Genomic DNA, 26,577 nt, shown 5'->3' with positions numbered 1-26,577 from the left:
AGGAGGAGAAGGAGGAGGAGGAGGAGGAGGAGGAGGAGGAGGAGGAGGAGGAGGAGGAGGAGGAGGAGGAGGAGGAGGAGGGAAGGGAACATAGTAGTGTGACACTGACAGTGGTGGTCTTGAGAACCTGGGCCATTCCTGAGCCTCAGCATCCTCATCTGCAAAATGGAAATTACGAAGAGCCTGAAAAGCATTCTGAAAGATGGATGAGAAAGGGCTATGACTCAGGAGACTGCTTGCAAAGTAACGTGTGTGCGGGAAGCCTGTGCGCTCCTGACAGTGCGGGGACTGCTTTCCTGAAGAGAGTAGGTTTTAACATAAGGGGAGGGGCCCAGATGCCAGTGGTTGTTGGTGGTGGGAGATCAGAGGAGGGACTCCTTGAGTCCCGCAGGTGATTAGGGCTTGGGCTGCCCGCCTGCCGCATTGAAGGGAGTGGGGGGGGGGGGGGAGGGAACACGGGAGGCTGCACCTCGGTACTGTCCCTGTCCCGAGGCCGGATCCATACATCACACTATTCGAGACGCTCACGTTTCCCCAGCTTTTCTCACACTGAATCACTTCCTTTGTTTAGAGGAGGGGGTAGGGGAGGAGACGGAGGGCGACGAGGGAGGGGCCCGCGGGTGCCGCCGCCGCCCCCGCCCCCTCCCCCTCCCGGTGTGCGGAGCCCGATTGTCACTCAGCTCCCGCGCCGGGGGCGACGAAGGCGCCGGCGCCAGAGTGGAGTCTCGGCTGGCTACCACCCCCTGGACCTAACTGGCTAGCCCTGGGTTCCCCTGGCATCCTCTGAGGGAACGACTGCCCAAGGTTTCGAGATCTGGGGATACTTGGCTAGACAGTTCAGGTGGCCAGGAACTCTGCCAGCTTTGGTGTGACCTTGGGTAAGTCTGTGGCTCAGTTCGTGCACCACGAGTGTGCAGGAAAGGGGTGGTTGAGATGACTAGGATGCCCCCCTTGGGGCAGTCGATGGGCAAGGATTCTGGGCAGAGCTGGAGTGGGACCAGGCTACTATTAAGAGACGGGCACCGGCGGCGTCCCAGGTGGGTGGGCACAGGGTAGGCGTTCGCGCACGCGGGGAATAGGAGCCCGTGGACCCGCCAGGTCCTGGGCTTAGTCCCTCAGAATCACGCCTGCCATCCAGTCCCAGGTACGAAACAGGGGCACTACCTCTTTAAACGCGTCCGGGGCTGAGCCTCTGCCACACCATGTGATTGCTTGAAAGGCCGGGCTGGGAGCGCAGCGGCGGGAGCCTGGAGAACGATGAGCCGATGTGCGCTCGGTGCCCAGAGCCCAGCCCTGCCCGGCGCGGCTCCGGAAAGCCTCCCGGGGAACTTGGGGCAACGCCTTTGGGACCCCCTACTGGCTGGCAGGCAGGATGGTGAGCTCTTTGCCTCCGGGTCGGCGGACACCTGTGGGCATTGTGGATGCACAGGGGATCCTTGTGGAGTAAGTGTAGTTAGTGGGAGCTACCTCACACCTGATACAAAAGCCAGTGGTGGAGTGAGGGCTGCTATTTTAAGTTGCTGAATGGAACCTCTAAGGACAAGGGGAGGGGACAGAGGTTAAGCAGATAGTGAGCCTGAGTGCCTGGCCAGTCTGGGCAGGCACTGCATCCGCTTACTGAGGCACATCTTCGCAGGGCTGCCTATGTTCCCCTCCTTCCCAGGCTGGCATCCCCACCGCAGGCTTCCTGACCACAGGTGCTGGCCTCGTGCCCCAGGGCGCCTGTCTGCTGATGTGCCCAGCTCCTGCCCACCATGCCGCCCTACATCTCGGCCTTCCAGGCTGCCTACATTGGCATCGAGGTGCTCATTGCATTGGTCTCTGTGCCCGGAAATGTACTGGTGATTTGGGCTGTGAAGGTGAACCAGGCACTTCGCGATGCCACCTTCTGCTTCATCGTATCCCTGGCGGTAGCTGATGTGGCCGTTGGCGCCCTGGTCATCCCACTGGCTATCCTTATCAACATTGGGCCACAGACCTACTTCCACACCTGCCTCATGGTGGCCTGTCCTGTCCTCATCCTCACCCAGAGCTCTATCCTGGCTCTGCTTGCTATCGCTGTGGATCGATACCTCCGAGTCAAGATCCCTCTCCGGTGAGTTTATAAGCAGCCCAAGGTACTCTGTGACACCCTGTTGGGAGGCTTGGGGATGAGCTAGAGGAGATGAAAGTGCATAAGCCTCCTTCTAGTCAGACAGGTACTCTCTGGGCATTTGGATCCCAGCCCACACTGCCTTCCTGGGCTCTGTGTGGGGATGTTCAGCAGATCTGCAGTTAGAGAAACAGGAGGGGGCTGGGTGTCCAGAGAACTACCATGGTGACAGTGCCCATAACCTCAGTGCTGAAGCCTCTGCAACCAGAGAGTCTGAGGGAGCAGGTGAGGTCCAGCCTGGAGTGGGGTTGGAACATTTAGAAGGGCCAGTAAGACAAGGGACAGTCAGTATAGGCTTGGGAATGATCTGGGTTCCACAAGTCTGAAAAAGGAGGAGAGAAAAGCTCCAGGAGAGAGATGACACGTTGAGGATGGCACACCAGGACCCAGGTGCTGCTGCTTCTTGGACTAGACCAGGCTGGCTTCCGGAAGACAGTTTAGCTCACTTGTTGGCCAATGTTTCTGTACCAGCCAGCTCCACCCTCCAGGCTGTCCTGCTGAGCCCAGAAGGCTAGTTGCCTCTGCCCAGCTCCCCCTGAGGGGATCTCTTTTTGCAGGCTGGTGGCTGCCCTCCCTGTTCTGGCTGTTGCCTGCAGAGGTGCTTTTGCTGTTTCTAGGCAGCTCAGGGTGCGAAGCTTAAGGGTGGCAACCCTCATCGTGGGGGGTCCATCTCTCTTGAGGATCCCTGCCCAGGCCTACCAGGCCATAATCTTGGCACCAGGCAGTGCCTGGGTCACCAAATGCCAGCAAGTGCCTGGGCACATTGCCAGGAACTGGCTAAGCTGGGACAGTCTTTTGAGTGTGCTTCCCCCTCTTTGAATTCTTGTCACCAGTAGGTTTTTTTTAAGGGCGAGCTTTAGCCGTTTTCAGCACCTGCCATTCTCTGCAGCTTCCTAGCTCCCCTATCTGGGACATGGGGCCTCTGGTCTCACTTGGCAGTGTGCCTGGGTAGGCCTGGGCACCGGGAGTCCTCCCTTTGGTCACATTTAAGCACGTTTGACTTTTCCCAGCCTCTTTTCATGTCACACGCTCTCTGTGTCCAGTGAGGGAGGCGGGGCAGGAACTTAGAAGAGAAGAGCAGGATCTCCCAGAGCCAGGTGTGGAAAGCTTGATCCAACGGTGTCCTCCCTCTGATTCTTGGGCCTGGAACCCCATTGTCAGCCTCTCCCTATCACCCCCAACCTACCTTCCTCACAGCCACCAGGGTTTCCCAGGGAAGGTGGGGTACAGGCTGCTGCTTCAGGGAAAAGGAAACAAGCCTGGCAGCCACATAAGCTCCATTCCCAGGGCCTTTCACGCAGCCATTAGACCCGGGTTGCTGGCCTGTACCAGTCAAGCCAGACTCAGTCCATTAGATGGGCTGGGCCTCAGTGCTCGACCATTACAACGGCGTGGCCACATTAGGAATGCACACAGATGGGCAGACAGAGGAAGGCCACTCAAGAAAGTCTGCCTGCTGAGTGGGTGCCAAGGCAAGTTAAAGGCCCTGTCCTGATGCCACAGAGGTCACAGACTCCAGAATGTGCCTTCCTTACCCTCTGGGCCTGGAACATCAAGGTGGCTGTGCTGGTGGGAATTGGAGGCTCATTCCTCCCAGAGGCAGCTGATGTTGCTTTGAAGGAGGTGGTGGGGTCAAGTCTCTAAGAGTTGAGGGAGAGACATGAGTTGAATTTAATGCAGGCCTAGGCGTGAATGCGTTTATGAATGCCTAGCTGTGTCACCTCGGGAGAGTTGCCTATTTAACCTCTTGAAACTTTTAATTTCTTCATCTATATAAGGGGATAGACATAGTAATATGGCTGCCTGGGGTTCCTGGAAAAACATATAGCAATTAGTATTATTGCTGACATTTATCGTATGTGGGCTGTGACTGAGAAGTTTAGCTTCATTATTGGCAAATGGCTTGAACTGAGTCTGAACAGGCAGGCTGTTTCCCCAACCCAAACATGTGTGCTCTTAAATGGACACACACACAACACTGTCCAAGAAGGCGTAAAGAACTGTTAAGTTATGTACATGATTTCCCTCCCTTGGTGGACTGCCAGTTCCTTACAGGCAGCAGCCACATCTTGTCTGTCTCTGGGAATTACCCAGAATGCCCAGCAGCAACATATAGTCCTGGCTCCCTGCCCTGATATGCTAGGCAAAGGTTGCTGTGACCCTGGACCCTGGGAATAATGCCACTAAGTGTTGGTGAGGTTTGTCTGGGCATCTGGATATAGGAGTCAGGTACACCTTCATAGAGCAAGGATTAGGTTGGTTGGTCAACTGCAGGCTTTATTTCCTTCCACTTAGCAGAAAGCTGACAGTAAAGAGAGTCACCTCATACAGTGTGACCCAGTTACATTATTTTTGAAGTTGAAATAGTTGATTGTCAATAAAGTGCAGTCCTTTGCATGTTGCACACCACCCACCCACGCTGGGTAATTGAGAAGCGAGCTCCCTCCTAGTTCCAAGGACTCTTCACTAACCATCTCCTTCCCTCCTCACCCGGGGCTGTCTTGGTACTCTCATTATTTGGTGTCTGATCCAGAGTGCTCCCTGATTCTGTGAGAAGGATGTCCTTGGCTAGATGGGTTGTGGTGAATGGTGACAGGAGTTTGTGGGTTAGACCTGAGTTTGAACCTTGTTGTGTTACCAGATAATTATGCAGCCTGGGAAACCCTTCCACCTTCTCAAACATTCCTCTCTGCCTTAAACACAGTCATGGAAGTTCCTTTTGGCTCTCACCCCCCTGTGGTTCTTCTTCCTCCTGGTTCCTGCCAATGCTGTCTTGGGAACCCCAGCAGGTTTTGTGTTGGGTTTTTCCACTCCTAGTGATTGATCACGTGGTAGCTATGTTTGTTTTTGTGTATGTTTTATCCCGTTGATCATTTGTAGTCTCTCAGTAGTGGAGGTTACCGAGGGCCTCATGCTACAGTTCTTCAGATGAACTGAGGTCAGAGGCCTGAAAGATTCAATAATTCCCCTAGATAAACCTTGTCAGGGTCAGAGCCCAAGCCCACTAACAGAAGCTGCTAACCTAGAAGCCCAGTTCACATGCTTAGTCCTAAGCAGCTGTCTTGTAGGACTTAGTAGTCCTTGTTTTCCTCAAAGCTGTCACCAGGTGCTTTGTTCCCTCTTACCTTTACTAGTGTGTGTTTGTGCCCTGGCTTGGCTCACACTCAGCACCTCCCCTCCCCTTCACTTTAATGGGCAGTTGAGTCCCTGAAAGCCTTCCCCACAGCTGGAGGCTTGTCTGGGTGGCTAGGTTTGCTGGGTTGAGCTTGGAGAAGAGAAGAAATCTGCTAGATTAAGATGTGTTTGCTTTTGACCACTGATTTAGCAGTCCCCGATCTGGTCTGGGCCCCGTTTATTTATTTATTTGATAATTAAAATAGTTCATGTACTACCAACACCCCAGCAACCATCTGTGACCTCTGTGTCCCAGAACAGTTCCTTTGGGTCTCCATCTGCTTCTCGAAGAAGCAGGGTGTCTCCAGTTGCTCTGTCTAAGGATGCATTAGTCATAGGCTAGAGTGCATAAGGCAAAAAAAAGCAGGCAAAGGGAGCCATGGAGAGGAAGCCAAGGGACAGGGAGGCCTGGGCTTGTTTGGGGTCACTGGGCTGGGAACTCTGCGCTCTTCCCAAATCAGGCTCGTCTTGTGTGGAAAAGAAAATGCAGCTCCAGTGGATTGGGTCAGTGGGTGAGTGGCAGGCTGTGGGACTTGAGGGAGGTAGCTTTGTGTTTGTGCTGGGGCAGTTTGCAGGTGCTTTTGCTACATGCAGCAGAATCAAGACACATGGCTTTCCTTGCAGGGATATCTGGGTTCATTGTAAGGGTGAGGGCACCCCCTTTCCCTACATTGGGATGGCTTCCAAAAAGCCTTTGTGTGTCTGAGGGGCTGCTTGTACTAAGGTGCCTCGTGGAGATGCCCATCCATCCAGGAGCCCTGGAATGGAACCTTAGGGGCTGCACCCTATTGTTTGAGAGCATCAAAACACTGTGCTGATTGCAAGGGATGTAGAGAAGAATAAAGACAGACGAATTCCCCAGTACTTCCACCTACCGAGGACGACTGTTAACATTTTGGTGTTCCAGAAAAAATTTCCACACACATGTGTATATATTTAGCTACATTATTTTTGCATATGGCATATAGATATCTATATATGGTTTTAAGTCCTATTTTTTTCCACTTAACATTACATTACAAACATTTCTACATGTCAACTAAAATTGTTTTCTGAGGGCTTTTATGACAGTATAAGATTGTATTATTATTCATCTTTTAAGTTTCAGCGAAAATAGCCTACCCTCAGGGAATCCACCTCCCGCTCCTGCCAGCCGGGTTCACTTTGTCTGTTAGGTGCTCAGAGCGGATGTGTGCCTCCTTCCATATTAATTCAGGCCCAGGGAGTTTTCTCTTTAAAACTTCTCTCTGGGGTCTGGATAAGCCCCAAGAGTTTCAGGACACTCTGCTTATGTACTCAGGTATCTTCCATGTCTGTCATGTGTAACTTCTTTGTTACAAATTAACATTTGTCACATTTGTCACAAATTAACATTTGTGTACCACATTTAAAAAAATATTCTTAAATAGGTGGCTACTTTGAGCTCGTTCTTGTTCTTGTTATTATTATTATTATTACAAAAGCCACTCCAGAGGCTGGAGAGATGGTTCAGCTGGTAAGGGTACTTGTTGCCAAGCCTCATGACCTAAATTCAATCCCTGGGGTGTATACAGTGAAAGGAAAGATTGAACTCCTGAAAGTTGGCTTGTACTCTGACCTTCACACGGGTACCAAGATTACCCCAACACACACACACACACACACACACACACACACACACACACACACACACATACACACACACACATACACACACAGGAATACCTAGGAATGTACTTCCAGAGATGATGAATTAAGGGACAAGACTTGTCCTGAATGTAGGTGGCACTATATAGGCTAGGATATATAAATGCTTGGGGGCTGCTAATTCTTGGTTGTCCTGGTTGGACAAGAGGGCATAGACACAAGGGACGATCAGAGGGGAAAGAAGCTGTCACTCAGAGCTCCTTGGGTGGGGAATCACTCCTTTACTAGAACCCAGAAGATGTCGGTTGTTACAGAAGAAAGTGGTAGGGAGGGGGAGAGGAAGAGGTGGCAGGGTGTGGTCTTTTCCCCTGGTTCCCCTTGGAAACACTGGTGTGAAGGTGGACAAGATGAGACAGCCTGAGAAGAACCTCCATGACCCCAAAGAATAGATTGGGGTAACTTCTCTTACTTCAAACAGAGGTTTGAGGTGAGGGGGGCAGTGCCGGTCACTTTACTGTGCTGCAGACACGGAAAGATGTTCACCCTGGTCCCACTCTGCCTGGGAACTCTCAGCCTCTGTTGTGATTATGGCCTTCAGTAGACCAAGCTTGCCATGGAGAGATTCCTGGCCTCCTGTGTGGGGAGAAGGGATGGCAGGAGACTGCAGCCCAGCAAGGGTCAGTGCTTGAGCTGGAAGCTGGTCCCTTCTCCACAGTCTCTCTCTTCAGGCTAGGTCATGTGGGAAGCTACCCTTTGGAACTGTCTTCCTGTCGCTTGCTATCAGAACTTGTCTGGCTTTTGAGAAAGAAGGATCACTGATCATTCCCCTTTGTCTCTAACCAGGACCCTAATGCAGATAGGTCTAGTCCAGTGCTTCTCAACCTTCCTGATGCTGCGACCTTTTAATATGGTTTCTCAAGTTACAGTGGTTTCTCAGCCTTCCAATGGTACAACCCTTTAATAGGATTCCTCATGTTGGGGTGACCCCCAACCTTCAAATTATTTTTGTTGCTACTTTATAACTGTAATTTTTGCTACTGTTATGAATCTAATGTAAATATCTGATCTTTCTGATGGCCTTAGGTGACCCCTGTGATAGAGTCATTCAACCCCCAAAGGGATCTAGATGCATAGGTTGAGAACTACTGATCTAGTCACTCATTCATCTCTTTAGTCATTCATTCAACAAACACTCACTGGAGCCGGAATATGTACCAGGTGATGCTGTTGATACCCGGGACACAGTCATTAACAAAACAGGTCCTGGCAGAGCCTGCTTTCTTATAGATTGGAGGACAGGTGTCAAAGCACAAACACGAGGCTTAAGTCATGTAGCGAGTCAAAAGGCAAAAAGTGTTGCACAAACAACCGGGATGAGTACGGTTGTTTCTACAGGGTGAGCTCTTAACATGAGGAGACTACGTGCCACACCGTGCCAGGGAAGCAACCAGAACAAAGGCCCAGGGGGTAGGAATGCATTTGGGGAGTTTAGACACCACAGGGAGGCCTGTGTATTGAGATGGGGTGATAAGAGGCAGAGGGAGGAAGATACAGGGAGTGCAGGCTGACACATGGCTTTTATTCTGAAGGAGATGGCAGTCACTTTAAGACTAGGGGCAGAGACAGGACTTCATCTGGTCCGCAAGGCTCATTGCTTCAGGGCCAGGGTGCAAACTACAGACTGGTCATGGGGCTATCATGGTGGCTCTGGTGTGAGGGATGAAAGAGGGTTGATTTTGGACAGTAGCAGAGGAAGTGAGGCCCAAGCAGTTGACTCTGGGTGCGCATTCTTAGACGTCTTAAGGTAGGAGTTTCGTGGCTCAGTTAACTTTTGTCACATGTACATTCTTAGTACCACTCGGATAGAAATTAAGATCATTCTCTGCTGCCTAGAAGGGTCTCTGTACCTCTCTCAGTCAGCACCCTCCCCCAAACAACCACTCTGCTGGCTGTTGCTCCTCATGGTTCTTTTGCTTGCTCTTAAGCTTCTATAAACAGAAACAAGCAGTGCATACCTTTCTGTGCTGGGCTTCTGAAGCCAAGCATGATGGCCGGAGCTTCATCTCTGTTTGGGGTAAACTTGTAGGCTCCTCCGTAGCTGCTGTTAGAATTCTACCTTATCAAGAGCTTGTGGATGTTCACAAGGATTTCATGACTGCTTATCTTCCTCTGCCTCTTATCACCACATCTCAATACGCAGGCTTCCCTGTGGTGTCTAAACTCAAGTACGTTCCTACCCCCAGGCCTTTGTTCTGGTTGTTTCCCTTTCATATCTGCGATATCTGCCTGGCACCCCCACCCCTAGAGCTTTGCTCAGAGATACTTTCTCAAGGAAGCCATTGTCTACCTTGTAATCCTCTCTCCCCAGCCCCAGCCTAGCCACCACAACCGTATACCCGTCCTGGTTGTTTCTACAACACATCTTACCTATTGATGCTCTATATGATTTAAGCCTCGGGTTTGTGGATTTAGCTATAGCATCTGGAAGATGGAGTTGGCATCATCCAGGGTGGACACCGCTACAGGCTAGTCAGGTCTTTGAAGCAATAGAGTTGAGTTTTAAGCAAATCAGAGGTGGTGTGTCTGGGCATGCATTGGGCAGTTAGGGTGAAGAGAATAAGGAGACCCAAGGGGAACCTAGATGGAAGAAGAAAACACAGATCTCAAGGTGGGTGGGGGTTGGGAGCTGGAAGCCAGATGCAGAAAGTTCATCAAAGAGAAGCAGTTATTCCAAATGTTGCAGATGTGCGAGGAGGCCCGAGAATCACCACTGGACCTGACCTGGGTGGCTCAGCATAGGTGACAGGGACAAAAGTGATGACGATGGAGGGGCTGGATAGACAGCCTGATTGCAGAAGACTCCTTAGAGAAAAGGAACAGAGCAAGGGCCGCTGGTACCATTACTGTCTCGGGTGTTTTGTTGCAAAGGAAGCAAAGTTGTGGGAGCAGCACCAATCAGAAGCAAACAGGGCACTTTGCTTTGCGATGTTTCTGGAGGCAGGGGGAGGTCAGCATGTGTGTGTGCTGGCTGAAATGGTGAAGTCTCGTCCTGGTGTAGCAAGAAAGATTGGAGCTAGGGCAGTATTGAAGAGACCAGCTGTGGGCAGGCTGCAGGGGCCATTCAAGGGCCTCCGGCAGCCCAGGGACAGATGCTGGTAGGAGTCTTCTCCTGAACTGGGAAGCAAAGAAATCTTGTTCAGAGTGAGGATGACAACGGGGGAGGTGTTAGGGAGAGTAGCAAATTCGAAACCCTCAATTTTCCAGGAAACGGGTGATGACTAGAATCCAGACGTCTATCCTCACTGGGGGCGTCAGGAAGGACTCCCTGAAGCTCGTGGAGATGAGTTTTCTCAGCTTTGTGGTTATGAGTTTAATGCCAGCCATGGTCATCTGCACAGGCACAGGATGAGGAGGCAGAGAGTCTGCCCTTCAGCAGCTCAGAAGTACCAGATCCATAAGATCGGGATCTTATCACGGTTAGAGGTTGATACAGGGTCAAGAGCTTGGATTTTATTCTATGAAACTCTGAGTGATTTAACAGGAATGACCTAATTAAAATTACATTTTAAAAGGGGGAGGAGGCCATGAAAAAGGACAGAATTGGAAGGCCACAGGCATGGTAGGGTTAGAAGCAACTGGAAGACATTGAAAGGAATCGAACCCACATTTTTGTTTGTGGATATTGATGCGAAATCCCTGGAAGGTGGCTGTGCTGTTGCTAAGAATGAGGAGGAAACTGAGTCCTGAGTGTTCTCCTTCACATCCCCCATCTTGCTATACTCCCAACTAGCTTCCTGGGCACCTGCAGTGTCTTCATCTGTCCTCTTCCTACCTCACTCTCAGGAGGCCATTGGCTTCCTCAGGTTAAGAAGGACAATGGGGACACATGGCTTTGTCCTTCCCAATGTACCCCAGATATTGCAGTATCTGGGGTACAATTGCAGAATAGCGGACCCTGCCCTTTGGCAGGCTCCACTGAGAACGGGCTCAGTGGCTTCTGGGATTCTACTTTCTGCCCTAAATGTGTCCCCATCTTGGAGGATCCTGTCCTGGGCAGGGTGTCACCAGAGACCCACTTCTCTCTCTCCTGTGTTGCTGGCATGTGTTCAGGGATGTGTTAACCATTTGTACAATGAAGTCACCCTAATGACCACAGACCTCTCAAAGCTGCTGTGGGGCACTGAGTGGCCAAGTGGCAGCCAATACAGCAGAAGATGGCCAGTCAGAAAACCCTTCACCAGTGGCAGAGAAGGTAGCATGATGTCATCCTAAGACTAGCATAGGGGCTCTCTGGGTCCCAGCCACCCTGGCCTGCTGCAGCAGCTCTTCCACACGGAAACAACCTCTTCAGCCCCCTGGAGCTGAGTGGGCTTTGCAGATTGACTGGCAAGATTGGTGTGGGTCCTGCCTGCTCTCTGAGACAGCCGGTTTCCCATCACAAGCCTTCTGTTCTCGGGGAGTAAGGTTGGGACCACAGCAAGGTAGGAGCTGCGAAGCTGCCACTTTCCTTCTTTCTCCTCCCACAGAGCCAAGGGCTCTGACGCACACCCCACGCCTAGGCAGGCAGGGACCACTGATCACCAGCCATTTTTTTCGGGATTTGGGTACAGGAAAAGGAAAGTCCAAGACAGCTCTCCACTCCTCCTTCTCTACCTCTTCCCCTTTTAAGATCATGGGTCTCATGTGTAACTAAGAATAACCTTGAGTGCTTTGATCCTCCTGTCTCCACTTCCCAACTGCTGAGATGACAAACAGGTTTTCAATGACCCTTTCCAAGGCATCTTCCTCCCCCTGCTTTACAGAGATGCATTAGTGACACCGAGGGTAGAGCTAGAGCGCAGTCTCCTCAGGCAGATAGGCCCGTGTGAAGGTGGTTAACATTTCTGCTTCCCCTTTCCTCTTCTGTGAAACAGTTTCCCAGCGTTTCCTTTCGAGGGCTGCTGTGAGATGTGAAGATAATGTGTAAAGATGATGTCTGTGAAGGAATGTGCGCATAGTAGGCACTCAGCAACTGGGGCTGTTACTCTTGTTAATACACTCCATTTCTTTTTCTCCAATATTTTGGGTCTTCTTTTTCTCCAATATTTTGAGACAGTGTCTCATTTAATCTCATTTAAGGTTTTTATTAACTCTTAATCCTCCTGCCTCAGCTTCTCATGTGCTGGGACTATACATGTGTACCATCATGCCAGGTCAGAGTCTGCTTTTCTCTCTTTTTAAAGATGTATTTATTTAATGTATATGAGTGCTCTATCTGCATACCTGCATGCCAGAAGAGAGCATCAGATCATATTATAGATGGTTGTGATCCACCATGTGGTTGCTGGGAATTGAACTCAGGACGTCTGGAAGAGCAGCCAGTGCTCTTAACCACTGAGCCATCTCTCCAGCACCACCAGAGTTTGCCTTTCACTGAGCACTTTATGTTGTTACTGTGACCCACACAGGGCTCTGGAGAGTGTCAGAGGCAGGGTGTGGGACCTCCCACTGTCCTGGTCATGATTGCCAGTGCCTGGAACATATCTGGCTGACACTTAGTAGGTAATTTAATTCTTGTCTGTGAGTGTGGGAGTGAGAGAAAGCTTATCTGTAGGAGACCAGGAGTTTATTGGGGACTGAGCAGCCAAGGCAGGAGGAAGCTGGACAGACAGACAGTCCATGCTTACCTGCACAGGGCAGATTTACCTAAGGAAACTGCTCCTAAGAGCCAGAGAAGTGAGGTCTCAGGCTCTCCTTGCAAATGGGAGTAGGAAAGCCCCTGGCCCCTGGGTTCTCAGCTCAGTCCCCCCTGTGTGGTGACACCTTCTGCTTCTAGAATGTCAACAGTCTTTCCTGCACCATTGTCCCCAGAGCTTTGTCCTCTTATGGGGAGCTAGCTTCCCAGGGAGTGGTGCAAAGGTTCCCCTGGGGGTTGGCAGCTCTGTGAATTGTGTTGGGGGTTGGAAACCATTCACTGTGTTTAGGAACTCACCATGTTCAATATGCATTGCCAGTAGTGCCCTGTCTTCAAGAGAGGACACAAGCAGCCACCCCACATGATGGGCTGTGATAGAGAGCTCCCTGGTGACATCATGCTTACAGAGTAACCTTGGGGGGGGGCAAGGACTGAGGGGTGTGAAGTCCTAAAGCCCCTGCATTGTCTTCACCAGCTGTGCAAATTAGAGAACAATGCTGTAAGCATCCAGGTCTTTTGCTTAGGCCCACGTGCTCACTTCTCTGCTCCTCAGGTTCTTAGTCTCCAGGGTCCAGATAAGAGCCCAGCCAAGGGATTCCACTTGAGCCTTCCTGCACTGCACACTTCTCCCTGTTGTGAGGACATCATTTCCTTATCAAGTCATCCAGTGTTCTCTGACATCTTCAGTCCTCAAGGGCATAGACCGGTGGTCAGTGAGGATGCTGACAAGTGCCAGTTGGCACACTGCCAGGAGGCCTGAGTAGCCTGGGTCACAGCAACACAGGCCGTTCCAAGCCAGGCTCTCTTACCTGTGCCCCAGGTTGACTTTCTTTGCCCCTCAACCAGTAATTTTTTTTTTATTTTGGTGCTTAAAGATTTATCTCACACACACACACACACACACACACACACACACACACACGCACAAAGACTGAGAATGGAATCTGGGCCTTAACTGCTGAACCCTCTCTTCATCCCTTCATTTTGTATTGCTTACTATTCTTACATTGTTATAACGTTTTAGAGATTATTTATCAAGCTGGATTACATCAGGCTGATTTCATGCAAGTCTGTAATGTCCTTTGAGTGTCTTCTCCCCTCCCCCACTACCATCCCTTCCCTTCCTCCCTCCCCTCCTCCCCTTAGGTTCCTGAAGGCTCCGACACATTTTGTTGCTACTCTCATGTCATCTATACATGGATGATTTTCTGCCTATCTAAGACCCACTAATGAGAGAAAACATGTGGTTCCCTTTTCTGAGGCTGACTTAATTTACATACTATAATTGTATAATCTCCAATTGTGCCCATTTTCCTGAAAATGGTGTAACTTCATTCTTTATGACTGAAAAAAAAAAAAAAAAGAGAGAGAGAATCACGTGTGTGCACATGTCTGTCACCTCTCCTCTACCCACGCTTCCGTTAAGTCCTGAGTTGATTCCGTAACTCAGCAGTTGTGAACAATAGGAGAGAAACTGTGGAAGATTACTGGCCATCACAAAAACGACATTAAAACTACCTTGAGGTCCCAGCTCATCTCAGCCTGCATGGCACTGACGGGAGGAAAACAAGAAACAATGAACAGGAGCTGTTACACTCTGTTCCTGGGAATATAAACTGGTCCAGCCACTATAGAAATCAACGTGGAGGGCCCTTTAAAAACTAAAAATAGGACTAGAGAGTGACCCAGTGATACCTCTCCTGGTCATTTACCCAAGAGAGCACAGTCAAGTATTGTGAGGATATTTGCATATCCATGTTTATTGCAGAACAGTTCGCAGTAGCCAGTTACTTCTTATCCAGGCTTGGAGTAAAAGCAGGGGACCTGACTTGAACAAAACCTGTAACTTACAACGCATATGTGTGTATGAACACCTCACCCCTGCCTGATCACCTGTAATTTATGTATATGTGTGTATGAATACCTGTAACTTATGGATATGTATGTATGGACACCTCACACCTACCCATTCATTAATTAATTGGTTTTTTTACATTTGTGGGGGGTAAAGTGGGGCGTGCCATGGCATACCTGGGGAAGTCAGAGAAGAGTTTGAGAGATTTGCTTCTCTCCTTCTGCCATGTGGGTCCCAGGATTGAACTCAGAGCATCAAGCATGGCAGCCAGCATCTAATATCCACTGTGTTATCTCCCTGGTTCCTTCACACCCATCCATGAACTCTGGGCATTGCTCAGATGGCACCTCTCCAGGAAGGTCCCCTTCTCCTGTCTCCATGTTCTCAAGTTCCCTTTGCTCTCCCTTAACACAGGCCCTCTGAGATGAACTGGCCTAGGAGCCATTGGTGTTGTGTGAGGCGGTGGCAAGCCCATTCATCTATCTGCGCAGTGCACAGCTTAGCATCTGCCTGTTCTTTGACTCTCTGAATTCACAGCAACAGGGTGATTCTTGAGACATAGGATCTCGGGGTCTTGGGTCAAACACTTTTCATGGATTGTTTCATTTACGAGCTTATGTAGAGCATTTTATCCAGAGAGTACCACACATCTCCATCCTCACACACGGAAGCTGAGGCTGAGCAAATACAACAGGCTAAAGCGCACAGCAGCTACTGAATGGCTGGATGGATAACTGAAAAGCCTTGAATTCAGCCTTGACTTCAACACTCACTGGTGGGCCATCTTGGGTAAATCACCCCTTCTTTGGGTGTCAGTGCCCACATTTACAGATTGGGTGTCATTCCAACCCTTATGGCAAAGAGCCTAGGAACCAGTAGGGAGAACGGTTCTATTGTTCAGTGGTGAGCTGGGTCTGGTGTGTAGGGGGGTGGATGGCATTTTGATTCCCCTGGCTGATCCATGGCATGCTTGGCTTGATGATCTAGTATTGAGGGACTAGAAAAGGCAGATGCCAGGCTGCAGGGCTGGGGACACATGAGTGGAGCAGAAATCTGCAGGACAAAAAAGCTGGACTTGAGGGGAGGGGTGGCCGGGAAGTGCTTGGCAGAGGAGCCACTGCTGTAGAAAAGCCCCTTCCCTTAGGGTGCAGTGCCTTGCTGTTTGCTACCTGCTGGGACAGCTCCAGGCTCTGGCTCCTTCTCAGCCAGCAGACAGGCTGGGCGATCCCACTAACTCCACTGACTAAAAGCAAACTGCAGGAGATAGCGGCTCACTTGGGTGGAAGGCCCACAGAGGTCGTGTGAGCAAGCTGGCACTGAGCCTTACGCCTGAAGGACCTCATAGCTCTAGGCCTCTGTACAGGGTATGAGTGTGAGTTCACACACTCAGGGAGCAGACTCTGTGTGGCTGAGGTCTGACCCTGATCCACAGTCATAAAGCAAAGAAAAGATGCAAAGTTAAAGGGAAACTTGAGTGACAATCCAGGACAGGGATGCCCTGTGAACTGAGGAGAAACTAGGAAAAGGTGATTTCCCCAATATGCCTGATATAGAGAGAGTCAGGGGTCTGGATACCAGGAGGCATGAAGTCTGGGCCTAGGCTGCTATCTGCCCGCATCGACCTCGCTCCTTCAGGCCTGCATCTTCTGCACCAAATGGGACTTGCTGAGCCTGAATCCTACCTGATTCTTCAGGGCTGCAGCTACAAAGACTGTAACCCAGTGCCTTGGGCTGCAGGGTCTGATAGAGGGAATGAAACTCAGAGTACATCTGAAATCATCCTACTTCCTGCTGTGTGGTGGCAGAGAAGAGGCCATGTAGCTGGTGTGTGTGTGTGTCTTGTGGTTGGAGTGGACACTGTGGTTGGAAAAGTTCTTTCACAAGCATGCCAACCCCTGAAATACACAAGCTGATCTTGGGGAAGTGGCTGTGGCAGGGCCAGGAGGCACAGCAAGTACCAGGCCACTGTTCTGAGAACACAGCAATTATCACCCCTGAGACATCAGCAGGCACCTGCCTCCCTTTAAGCAACTGTTTCCATCAAACAGATGGGTGCTTCGAGCCACTGAGGAGCCCCAGGTCTGCCTGGCACAGGAAGGGAGAGACTTAAGAGTCTTGTGGGGGAGGCAGCTGTGTGTTGATTATCTCCTTGATGTTGGGGTTCAGCTCTGTGATTTGTTTGATTCCTCTCAGTCCTTCAAAGCCAATATTGTCATTCCTTTGCAAATACAGAAACAGGGAATCAGGGATTCAAGGCAACTTGAAAATCGTTATCCGTCTCTTGAGTAGCAAAATTGAGATTTGGTGGTATTTGTGATAGGCCACTATCTTCAGGGGTTTGCAGACTCTGGGAACCACAGCCCCATCCTTGAGGGCTTCTAGGATGAGAAGAAGTTAGAATACAGGATCTGGCAGATAGTAAGAGGAACCAGCCTGGCAGGAAAGGCTGACATTTCTGAGCTGGAGACAGCTGATGGGCATGGGTGTGCATGGGCATGGCCTAAAACCAGCTGCCTGGTTTCCTTAGACTTTGGGTGCTCTCCCTCCAGCCCCAGAGCCTGAATGGGCTCATTTGCATGGTGACTTCAGTCACAAGCTCAGGGATGCTAAATCAGGAGGTGTTGCTAGCACTATGCAGCTGAAGCAGTCCCATGAGGTCCCTGGGGGTGGGGTAGGGTAGAAGTGAGCTGGAGAGGTATCCTAGCAGGATCAGCTTGGGTCCAAAGCTTGGGTGCTGTGATGACCCAGGGATACACCCCTTTCCATCAGTCCCTGGGGAGAAGCAGGGCTCAGCCTCAGCTCAGGTAAGAAGCAGCTAAGTCGCAGCCTTGGGCTTCTCACCTCTTCCTAAGCCTCAGTTATACTGTAAGATGGTAGCACTCCTGTAACCCTAGATACATAGGAGATCAAAGCAGGCAGATGGCAAACTCAAAGCCTGCCTGGGCTACCGAGTTAAGTTCAAAGTCAGCTTGGGCAACTTAGTGAGATTCTGTCTCCACCTGTGCCCCCCAAAGTTAATAGTATAGCTCAGTGATAGGGTCCTTGCCTAGCACATGAAGCCCCAGATTTAGCCTCTAGTAGGGGAAAAAAGGACAGTAACAGAACTGTTCTTCCTGTCTTGCAAGCTGACGTTGGCACCCATGCAATGTGGTACTGAGGTGGCGTTCACAGTCCTTTCCTCCCTGTGTGCAGCTATATTTTTCTATGGGGAGAAACAGCCCCACAGTGGTTTGTTTTGTTTTAAACAGATCCTCACGTAGGCCAAGCTGGCTTCGTGTTGTGTAGCAGAGGATGACCTTGAACTTCTCCCCATCCTTCCCAGTGTTGGGAGTGTAGGCGTGCACCAGCACACCTGGCTCCCCACATTCTGCAGGGCTGCACCAAGTACCTACTTCCTGCATGATCCACAACAGCGCCTTTCTTTTTCTGAGCTTCCTCCCTCACCTCCTTCCTAGACCAGGGTTGGGAGAGCTACTTCTGCGTCAGATATTGGGCTGAGTGCCATTGGGCCTCGATAAGCTAAGCCAGGTCAGGGACCAGTGGTCTTGGCATTTCCTGGGAGCTTGTTGGAAATGCAGGACCCAGCCCCACCCTAGGCTTGCTGTGACTCATAATCTGATTTTAAAAGGGCCCCAGGTGACTCACACCCATTGTCCAGCTCGGATGATCTGGACAATAGAGAATGAAAGAGCAGAGTTCTACCCTCATGTTCCTTGTGGCTTCCTGGGAATGTCAGAGTGGGAAACACAAAACAGAATCAACTCGGGCAATTTTGAAGGCAGGGATTCGTTTCCTACAGAAGGGATTCACATACCGAAGCATTGAGCTACCCCATGAACGTATACAATTACTGTTTGTTGACAAAAAGAAATGAAATTTAGAGTCATTCCAAAACAAAGTTAAAAAACAAAACAAAGCAAAATAAATGTAAGCTTCACAAGTGCCTGGTGAGCCTGCAGTTTGAGTTCCAGCCAGTAGGCACATGCCCTTGGCTACCTGGCTCTTCTACAGAGATGGGTCCCTGCTTCCTGCTGGTACAGCTTTAGAAAGGAGAGAGAGAGGCAGAGAGAGAGAGAGAGAGAGAGAGAGAGAGAGAGAGAGAGAGAGAGAGAGAGAGAGAGAGATTATTTTGTACATGTGTACAGCCCACAGGCAGGTAGCAGCTCCGCTTTGCAGATGAGGGGACTAAGGTTCTGAGAAGTGATGTCATTCATTGAGATGCTGGCACAGCAGATGTGACTATAACCAGGCCCTCTGCTCCTGTGAAAAGCCCGTAGCAGAGTCCTGTTGCCATGACCTGTTAGAGGCAGTGGGTACCAGCTACAGAAGCCTGGCGGTTGAGGTTGGGGATTATGGGGATGTAGCCAATCTCTGTGGGACCTGGGATTTGGGGCCTTTGAAACAGACACTGGCTGGGAAATGAACACCACCACCACCACCACCACCACAACCACCACCACCACCACCACCACCACACACACACACACACACACACACACAGGCTGCCACTGCTTGAATACCAGCCCTCCCCACCCCCAGGCTGCAGAGCTGTCCTGCCTGACTCTTGCCTGCCAAGCTCCCCAAGGCTTTTTACTGATGGTTTAGTGCTTTCTTTTTCCAGCTCTGAGCCGGGAACCTTGGGAAGTTTTCCTGAATGGTGGATGGAAAAGAAAAGCTTTGATCTAATAAGCCCCTCCCCCAACACCTCATAATCATGATTTCCTCACCCAGGGTCATACAGACTCCTGAGATTCATGAGGCTGCACAGAAGTGGAAGAAACAACCGAAAGCGGATTTATTGATCAACCCCCAGAGAAGCTGCCTGGCCAGGCTCCTGCTCTGGGTCTCTGCCAGCAGCTACATGGAGTCCTATCCCCTGGGTACAAATGATAGGACACCCTGAAGGGCAGGACAAAAGGCTGCTTCCCGTTTCCACTCGGGCCTGGTAGAGCTTAGGTCTGGTCTTGCAGGAGATGGAGCTGTGTTTAGCCACTTCATGGAGCCAGCTGATTTAGTGGAGTGGGTGAGGCTGGACTTTCAAATGGAAATCTGGAGAAATCTAGAGTGGGACCCTCCTCTGCATGAGAGCTAGGCACGGGCTCCTCTCCTGCCAAGAAGGGTGTCAGGTCTTGAGAAAGGGGGAGGAGCAGTTTCAGACTGGCTTCTTACTGCCCCCTCCACTTTAGTCACACTTAAAGTAGTGATTGATTTTGTTGGCTCAATATATGCCGTATTTGTAGCTGTTTTCTTTTTTTGAAGCTATTGTGTCTCCTTTTCTCCTATTTCTGCCTTTAAAAAAACCTTTTTAAAAATGAACATCTTTTCTTTATTGACAGTTTCACACAGGTATAAATGTGTCTTGATCATATCCACTCCAACTTCCCTCCCCTAACCCTGACACTGCCCAACAAGTCCCCCCTCGTCTTTATGTCTTCTTCTGCTCTTGACTGTGTAGCCCGCTGAGTGCAGTTAGAGCTGCCTGCTGGCATGCTGACCTGCCCTGTTGGCTTGACCTTGTGCAACCAACCATAGCTGCAAGGAGTTCATGAACCAGCAGCCGTGTCTGTCGTGCCTAGAAGACAGTATTCGCAGTCCTACTTCCCATCCCCTGTCTCTTACGCTCTTTCTGCCCGTCTTCCACAATGTTCCCCGAGCCTTGGGGTTTCCATGTCCCATTTCAAGCTAAGCATTCAACGGTAGACATTTATAGTTAGCACTTCTACTAGTTGTGAGTCTCTGTGTCCACTGCCACCTACTGCCGAGAGCAGCTTCTCTGGTCACGGCTGACAGCGACACTAACCTATGGAGATACATACAAGTGTTGAGAAGGTAGTGTGTCAACATGTCTCCATTTAGCAAAACAACAATAGCAGGGTCCCCCAGAGGGCCCATGGACCGCCTGAGTTGTGGACTTTTGTCCAGGTTAACAATACCACCTGTTTCATTTGGCATTTCTGATTGTCCCGTGGGGAGAAGTAGAGCATCAGCTTCGGCTTGCTGAAGGTTCTGCCTGCTGCATCCTTCTGTGTACTTCTGGAGAAGGAGGCTTTTGCCTGGCTGGCTCCCCCTTCTATGACATCTGTGTACCTGGAGCTCCCTTTACCTGGAGGACAGGCAGGGGGCAGAGCTCTGGGCAGCAGCTTTTGCTGGTGGCTACTGACTAGGAAAGGCAGATTTCTAAAGGCCTGACCCATGGGGCAGTGTACCCACAGAGAAAGCGTCAGGAAAACGCCTGGTAGAGACAGTAAGGGATGTGCAGGTGCTGGAATTCCTACTACTGGTACTCTTGGCTCGAACCTCTAGAGTAGGGGCCAAGGTAGGGGGGATCCAGAAGCTGGAGAAGATTATAACTTTTTTTCCAGGCCCTAAGAGCCATGTCTTCTGATACAGCAGGGGGTGGGGGTGGGGGACTGAGTTTAACTCTGGAGATCTGCAGGTACGGGCGGATTCTTTCTTTGGGATGTCTTCCAAGGTGGAGAGCTGGCTCTGACCTACTCCTCCAGTCTGCCTCATGTCAGATCTTTCCCAGAGTACACAGCTAGATGCTGGGAGCTTTAGGGAGGAGCTGCCTCCTTCGAGCGAAGTATCATCCCTAACTCCCCGGCCATGGGATGTCTGAGGCCCTCAACTCTCATGACTCCAGGCTCATTGGTGCTGCCTCCCTGGTCTTAACCTTGACCTTTGGACCGATCTAGAATCTTCAAAGCTATCTCCAGCAGAGGCAAGTCATAGTCCTTAGAGTGGAGACAGATCTTGGTTGTAGGCAGGCCAAATACTTGTCTGATGGGAGGCAGGAGATGGGGCCTGGCTCTCCTGCATTGGTCTCCTCATCCTCAACCTGCACACTGAGTACTGCCTAAGAGAACTATCCAGGGGGCAGCTCCAGGATCCCTGCTGTCTAATGCTGGGCTAAGCAAACTCCCAAGCCCCTCCCACCTTCATGGCTACTCAGATAGGGAAGGAACACACTGATTCCCAGCATTGGGAGAATGGTTGAGAGAACTGGCTGTAAAACAGAACCGGAAGCCCCGAGCTTGTCCTTCCAAAGCTGAACAGTGCCTTTTTGTTCATCCATGTGCCTGTACCCTGTTCTGTATCTCTTCAGAAGCTGCGTTTCCCACAGATTGGAGGAGGCAGGGCTTCTTCAGCATGCTGGGCATGATAACAGTCACCCAGAGCTGCTGGCTGATAAACTCAGCAGGCCCCACTGCCTCATCTTCCCGAGTCTGGAGAATTGCTACTTCTCAAGGCTACGAACTTGGATTCCATGCATTCATTCCTCTGTTTCTTCCCTCAGCAGACTGCCATTCCCTTTCCCTTTCTAGTTCACCCTCCATCTTCCTCTCTGCGGGACAGTTTGAAGCAGGGAAACCCATAGAAAACTATGATCTACCAGTACTTGTAGCACATTTCCCCCATTCCCTGTGCTTTAGCTGAGCACAGAGCTGTCCCAAATGGGAAGATATCACCAAAGCCTTGTTCACTCATGGCAAAGCCTGGACCACTGATGGGGGTCTTGGGACTTGCTACAATTAGCTCTCCCAAGGAGGACAGCTTGCTTTGGGGTTCCCGACATCAGGAGAGTAGATATCTCTACTTTTCTAGTCTGAGAAAACCTGTCATCTTGCCAGTCCCATCCTGTTCCATACGTTTGTTAGCTGAGTTGGAGATTCCCCTGCTGCCTCTTTAAGTGATCACTCTGCAAAGCTGGAGAGGCCTGTGAGAAGTGCTCCCCAGGCCCACCCCCCAAAGATGCCCTGGCTACGGGCGTCTCCATAGTGTTGGAAAAGGAATTGTGCCTCTCTCACCAGCTCAGTCCTGCCAGCAAGGACAGTCCTGCCAGGAAGCTACACACACAGGTCAATTACTTCTACACCTGCGTCCCACCCCACTAGATAGATGACTCTGCCCACTCCACCACAGGTGAGGCCATTGTTCTTGGTCTTTCCTTCAGCCTGGCTTTACTTGGAGGGCCGGAGACACCAACCTGAGAACAGCACATCGTGGGGCGCACTAATCTTTGCATCCAGTTTCCCGAGATTACTCCCTTCTCAAGGCTCGCCTCTCAGACGGGCACTCCATTTGGCCTTCAGAGAGAGGAGTTGGCTGCATCTCAAGGTTGCCCAGGCAGTTTTAAGAGCCATCAGCTTGGGCCTCCTATTTTCAAGGGATTGGTCTGATACGCCTCAGACCAGAGAGACAAGAAAGGGTGCCATAGGCAACTGCATTTGGAAATTATACCTTCCCCAGATTTGAGATGCACCCTCCATAACCTCCTGCCTGCAGCCTGTGGGTGAGAGCCACTGGGCACACCCAAAGCCCTTTGTAGGTATGATGGAACACATCCAGAGAGGTGTTCACTTCATCTCAAGGTGCATGGGTTTGTGGTAGACTGGGGAGCCAGTGTCTGTGTGACCTCGCAATCAGGGAAGTCACTTTGACTTTGGTGTTGAGTGTTACAGCACAGACAGCTCTTGTCAGGCTGCTTAGGACTGGGCCTCCCCCTTGAGACCCAGAGTTCCTTTTGCACAGTGACTGTTTCTCCCTTCACCCTCAGCACCCAGGAAGGGGCGCTGAATCTGAAGGAGGGAGGGGAAAGTAGCTCAGAATAGAGGCTGTTTCTGATCACATATGGGGACTTAATTCTCTTCTCCACCAGGCTGTGGAGGAGTTGTTTGTCCTCAGCAAGTGACCAGGAGCTATTTGCAAGGCCCATTACGCTAACGACCTAATCAGTTTATCCAGCTCTTTTCTTTCAGGAAGTTTAGAGACCCCTCCTGCCTCTCAGCTGCCTTGAGCCTGGCCCTGGGGTTCTAGCTCACCTCTCTTTGTGGGGTGGGGTAGGGTCACTTGATACTGATGTTTGGAGTGATGGGTGATGTCACAGGGATCAAGCAAGCAGAATTCTTAAGCCCCCCAACATCTAGCCCTCTCCCTGTGCTCCTGAGCCAGACTCCTCTGGGAAATGTTACTATTAAATATTTGGCCCCCAGAGTGTGCCGAGAGCCTTTGATTGTATCTGGTTTCCTCTTCTCCTTTGGGAGGAAGAATTTCTCTACAGGAAGTATTTTAATATGTCTGAAAGCCTTACTTCCCTGGTTTTGAAATCCAAGTTTCCAGTTACAAGGGGCTGAGATTGTCCTTAAGAAGGGAGGCAGGAAGGAGGGGAACAGAGCTGTGAAATATGGCTCCATCTCCGCAAAGGCTATGGAAGGGAAGGCGTTGGTCATCCCACGGAGGACATCCCTGACTGTGGGTGCTGCATGGGTGCAGAAAGGCACAAACCCAGCCCATCCCTGTCCCAATGCCCAGAGCTGGAGCGAAGAGCAGGAGACAGGAAACAGTGTAATAGCCTGAGGACACTGCCTGGCTCTCAACAGCCAATGGACTCCCACCCCTTGCAGCCATTCTTTGAATAACAGCTCAGTTCTGCTGCTGCAGCCCCCCCTCCTAAACTCTTGATGTGAACCAGACACCCTCTCAGGTGTTTCTGACACCTGGGATGGCTTACAAGGTAATGCAGCTGCCGAGACACCAACCAGATGGTGCAGTAACCCAGGAATTAGCAACAACAGGAAGAGGCCCCTAGGCTGAAGGCTGTAGGGAAGGGATCCCGACTGTAAAACGGGGCCTGTATGGAGCAGGGTAGATCCAAACGAATGATGCACTGTTGCCTGAGGTGCACAGGCTAGAACAAATAAGGAGCCTGGCTCCCTGCTTCCTCTTGGACTCTTCAGCATGTCAGTGTTTCTGAATCCCAGCTTGCTCAGGACCAGGGGTCAGCCATTCCATACCATACAGTGGGGCAGAGCCAGGAGGGAAGGCCCAGGACAGCTTCAGGACCAGTGTGTTCCAGTCTTTTTTTGCAGTGACACCAAGTTGCCTGTCACCTTCCTGCCTGGCCATTCGCTGCCATTCAAAGAGGATTCTTTACAGCTGCAGGCTCTCTTCTTTCCCCCACTGTCCTCTCTATCAACCGCTTTGTCTGAGTCTAGGTCTCGTGCTGGGTTCTTTATCTGGCACCATTGTGAGCTTTTCTTGTCCTTATTGTTCATATTCTCAGAGTCAACCTAAAATGTATTCTATTCCAAAAGGCATCGGGCAGAGTCGTCCTCTGGTGCTGGGGCTGGGAGAGACCACCTGCTGCTCACACAGCCTCCTAGGGGAAGTGATCTCATCCATGAAAGAGAACATTCAGGAGGCAAAGGACCCATGAGGAGCTGGCCACTGTAGGGCTCCTGCTGGGTCTTAGAGGGCTGCTGCCTCACTGAACAGACGGGAGGACCTAGGAGTTTGCTCTTCCAGTCAAAGTGTGCTGGACTCCAAGCTGTCAGGATGTGTTAGTGGCTGACTGGTAACACTTGTTATCTCTCTTAACAGAGACCCTTATAACTATAACCTTATGTCTGTCATAGGGCCCAGGTAGGAGATCTGTGATTGTCTGATTGACCCCAGATCTCTGGACTCTCAGTGCAGCAGGGAACAAATCAGGGCATGGTCCTCTGTGGTCGTGCTCTGGATTGCCTTTCCGATTGACTTTCTCACTTTTTATTTGTTTGTTTGCTTTTTCTAGAAAGGGTCTCACTATGTAGCTCTGGCTATTCTGGAACTCCCTATGTAGACCAGGCTCCTCCATTCACAGAGGTCTGCCTGCTTCTGCCTCCTGAGTTCTGGGCGTGCACCACCATACCCGGCTTCCCATTGATTTTCTAATCAAGCACCTGACTGATAGATAACATTTGCTTATCCCCCTTACCTCATTTCTGGCTCTTTAGGGTGTGCCACATGGTGGCTTCTCAGTCATTCCAGATTAAATGAGGCATGGGTTCACGGATCCATTTTCTCCGGTTCACTCAATGCATGGTTACTGAGCACTGTCCTAGGAGCCAGGGGTGCAGTGTGAGCAGGCCGGTGAAGGCTCTGTCCTAACAGGCCCTTTGCATAGTACTAGAGGGAAACACATACACTAAATTAAATATGCTAAGAGCCTCTAGGGTGATGGAGACCATTTATTTTTTTCAGAATAAATCTGGACTCTTTTCTGAGGAGGTAACATCTGAACTGAGAGCTGATGGGGGTGGGGACCTCATAGATGAGCAGGAAGTGCAAAGGCCCTGTGGTGATAGGGTACTCCAGCTATGCAAACAGTGAATGTTCCTGATGGTGGGCTTCAGTTCTCAGAGGAGCTGTAAGGTGAGAGGGTCAGGGTCATTTGAAAGACAGTGTTACCCACTTTGGTCAGGGTAAAATTCAGTCGTCTCGCTTCTTCCCCAACCCAGACAGTCATACTTAGCTGAAGGTCTTTACCTTTTTTCCAAGTACAGTCCAAGGCCCTTCCCGGCAGTTCCACTGTGTCTACAGAGGTGCCCTGTACTTATCAGCTCCCTGTGGGGTTGAACTAGCATTGTCGGCCTCCTTGCTGTTCCTTGGTCCCTGCCACTGCACACTTTCACCTAGCCCTGTGCATCATCACCTTTTAAAACCAGAATGTGTTATCACTCCTTTGCAGAAAGAGGCTTCCCTGCACTTAGAATAAACTTTAGAATAGTTATTATGACCTTAGGTGACAGTCCCTGGCCAGATCTCTGCTGAGCTAGCCAGCTCTTGTCCTGTGGCTCACCAGTGCAACACTCTTTCTATTCCTTAGGCTTTCCTGGGTTCCATGCGCACAGTACCTTCTGCCTGGGAGGCACTGGCCGGGAACTTGGTCTGGATAACTTACTGGTGGTCATTCAGCTCTCAGCTCGGGTCTCTGTCTTAGTCAAGGGCTCTGTCTGCCTAGGCTCAGCTCTGAAGGTTCCTTTCTGATCTTCTGGGCTCCCTGCTACAAACCCTACTCAGCTTTTGTCCCCCAGAGTGTCCCAGTTGATGTAGCACAGGGTTTAGATGTAGACACATCTCGGACTTAACATTCCATCTCTGCTGCTTCCAGGCTAGGAGGCCTCGGGCGTGTGTCCTGATGTCTGAGTCTCAGTCACTACAGTCATCAGTAATAGTACTTGAGAATAATAACAGTACTTAGGGTCTAGCAGAGAGCGGTGGAATCCTGTCACAATACTGTCCAGCACTTAGATGATAGCAGGGAGGTTAGTTCCC

At 50.6% G+C, this 26,577-nt stretch overlaps 1 protein-coding gene across 13 annotated transcripts in view; it reads left to right on the top strand.

Moving 5' to 3' along the window:
• The first annotated feature begins 662 nt into the window (after positions 1-662).
• Adora1 (adenosine A1 receptor) overlaps positions 663-26,577 on the top strand; it is a 34,855-nt gene continuing 8,940 nt past the window's right edge. The window contains exons 1-2 of one of the 13 annotated variants that reach the window (XM_076941225.1): positions 663-878; positions 1,698-2,095. In XM_076941225.1, the coding sequence (XP_076797340.1) occupies positions 1,755-2,095 (341 nt within the window). In that variant the 5' untranslated portion in view covers positions 663-878; positions 1,698-1,754. The other 12 variants (XM_076941219.1, XM_076941214.1, XM_076941217.1 and 9 more) reach the window with 12 other exon arrangements.

Source organism: Arvicanthis niloticus, chromosome 10 (assembly GCF_011762505.2).
Source record: "Arvicanthis niloticus isolate mArvNil1 chromosome 10, mArvNil1.pat.X, whole genome shotgun sequence".
NCBI lineage: Eukaryota > Metazoa > Chordata > Mammalia > Rodentia > Muridae > Arvicanthis > Arvicanthis niloticus.
Note: the sequence above shows the minus strand (reverse complement) of the source record. Positions and strands in the feature narration are given on the sequence as shown.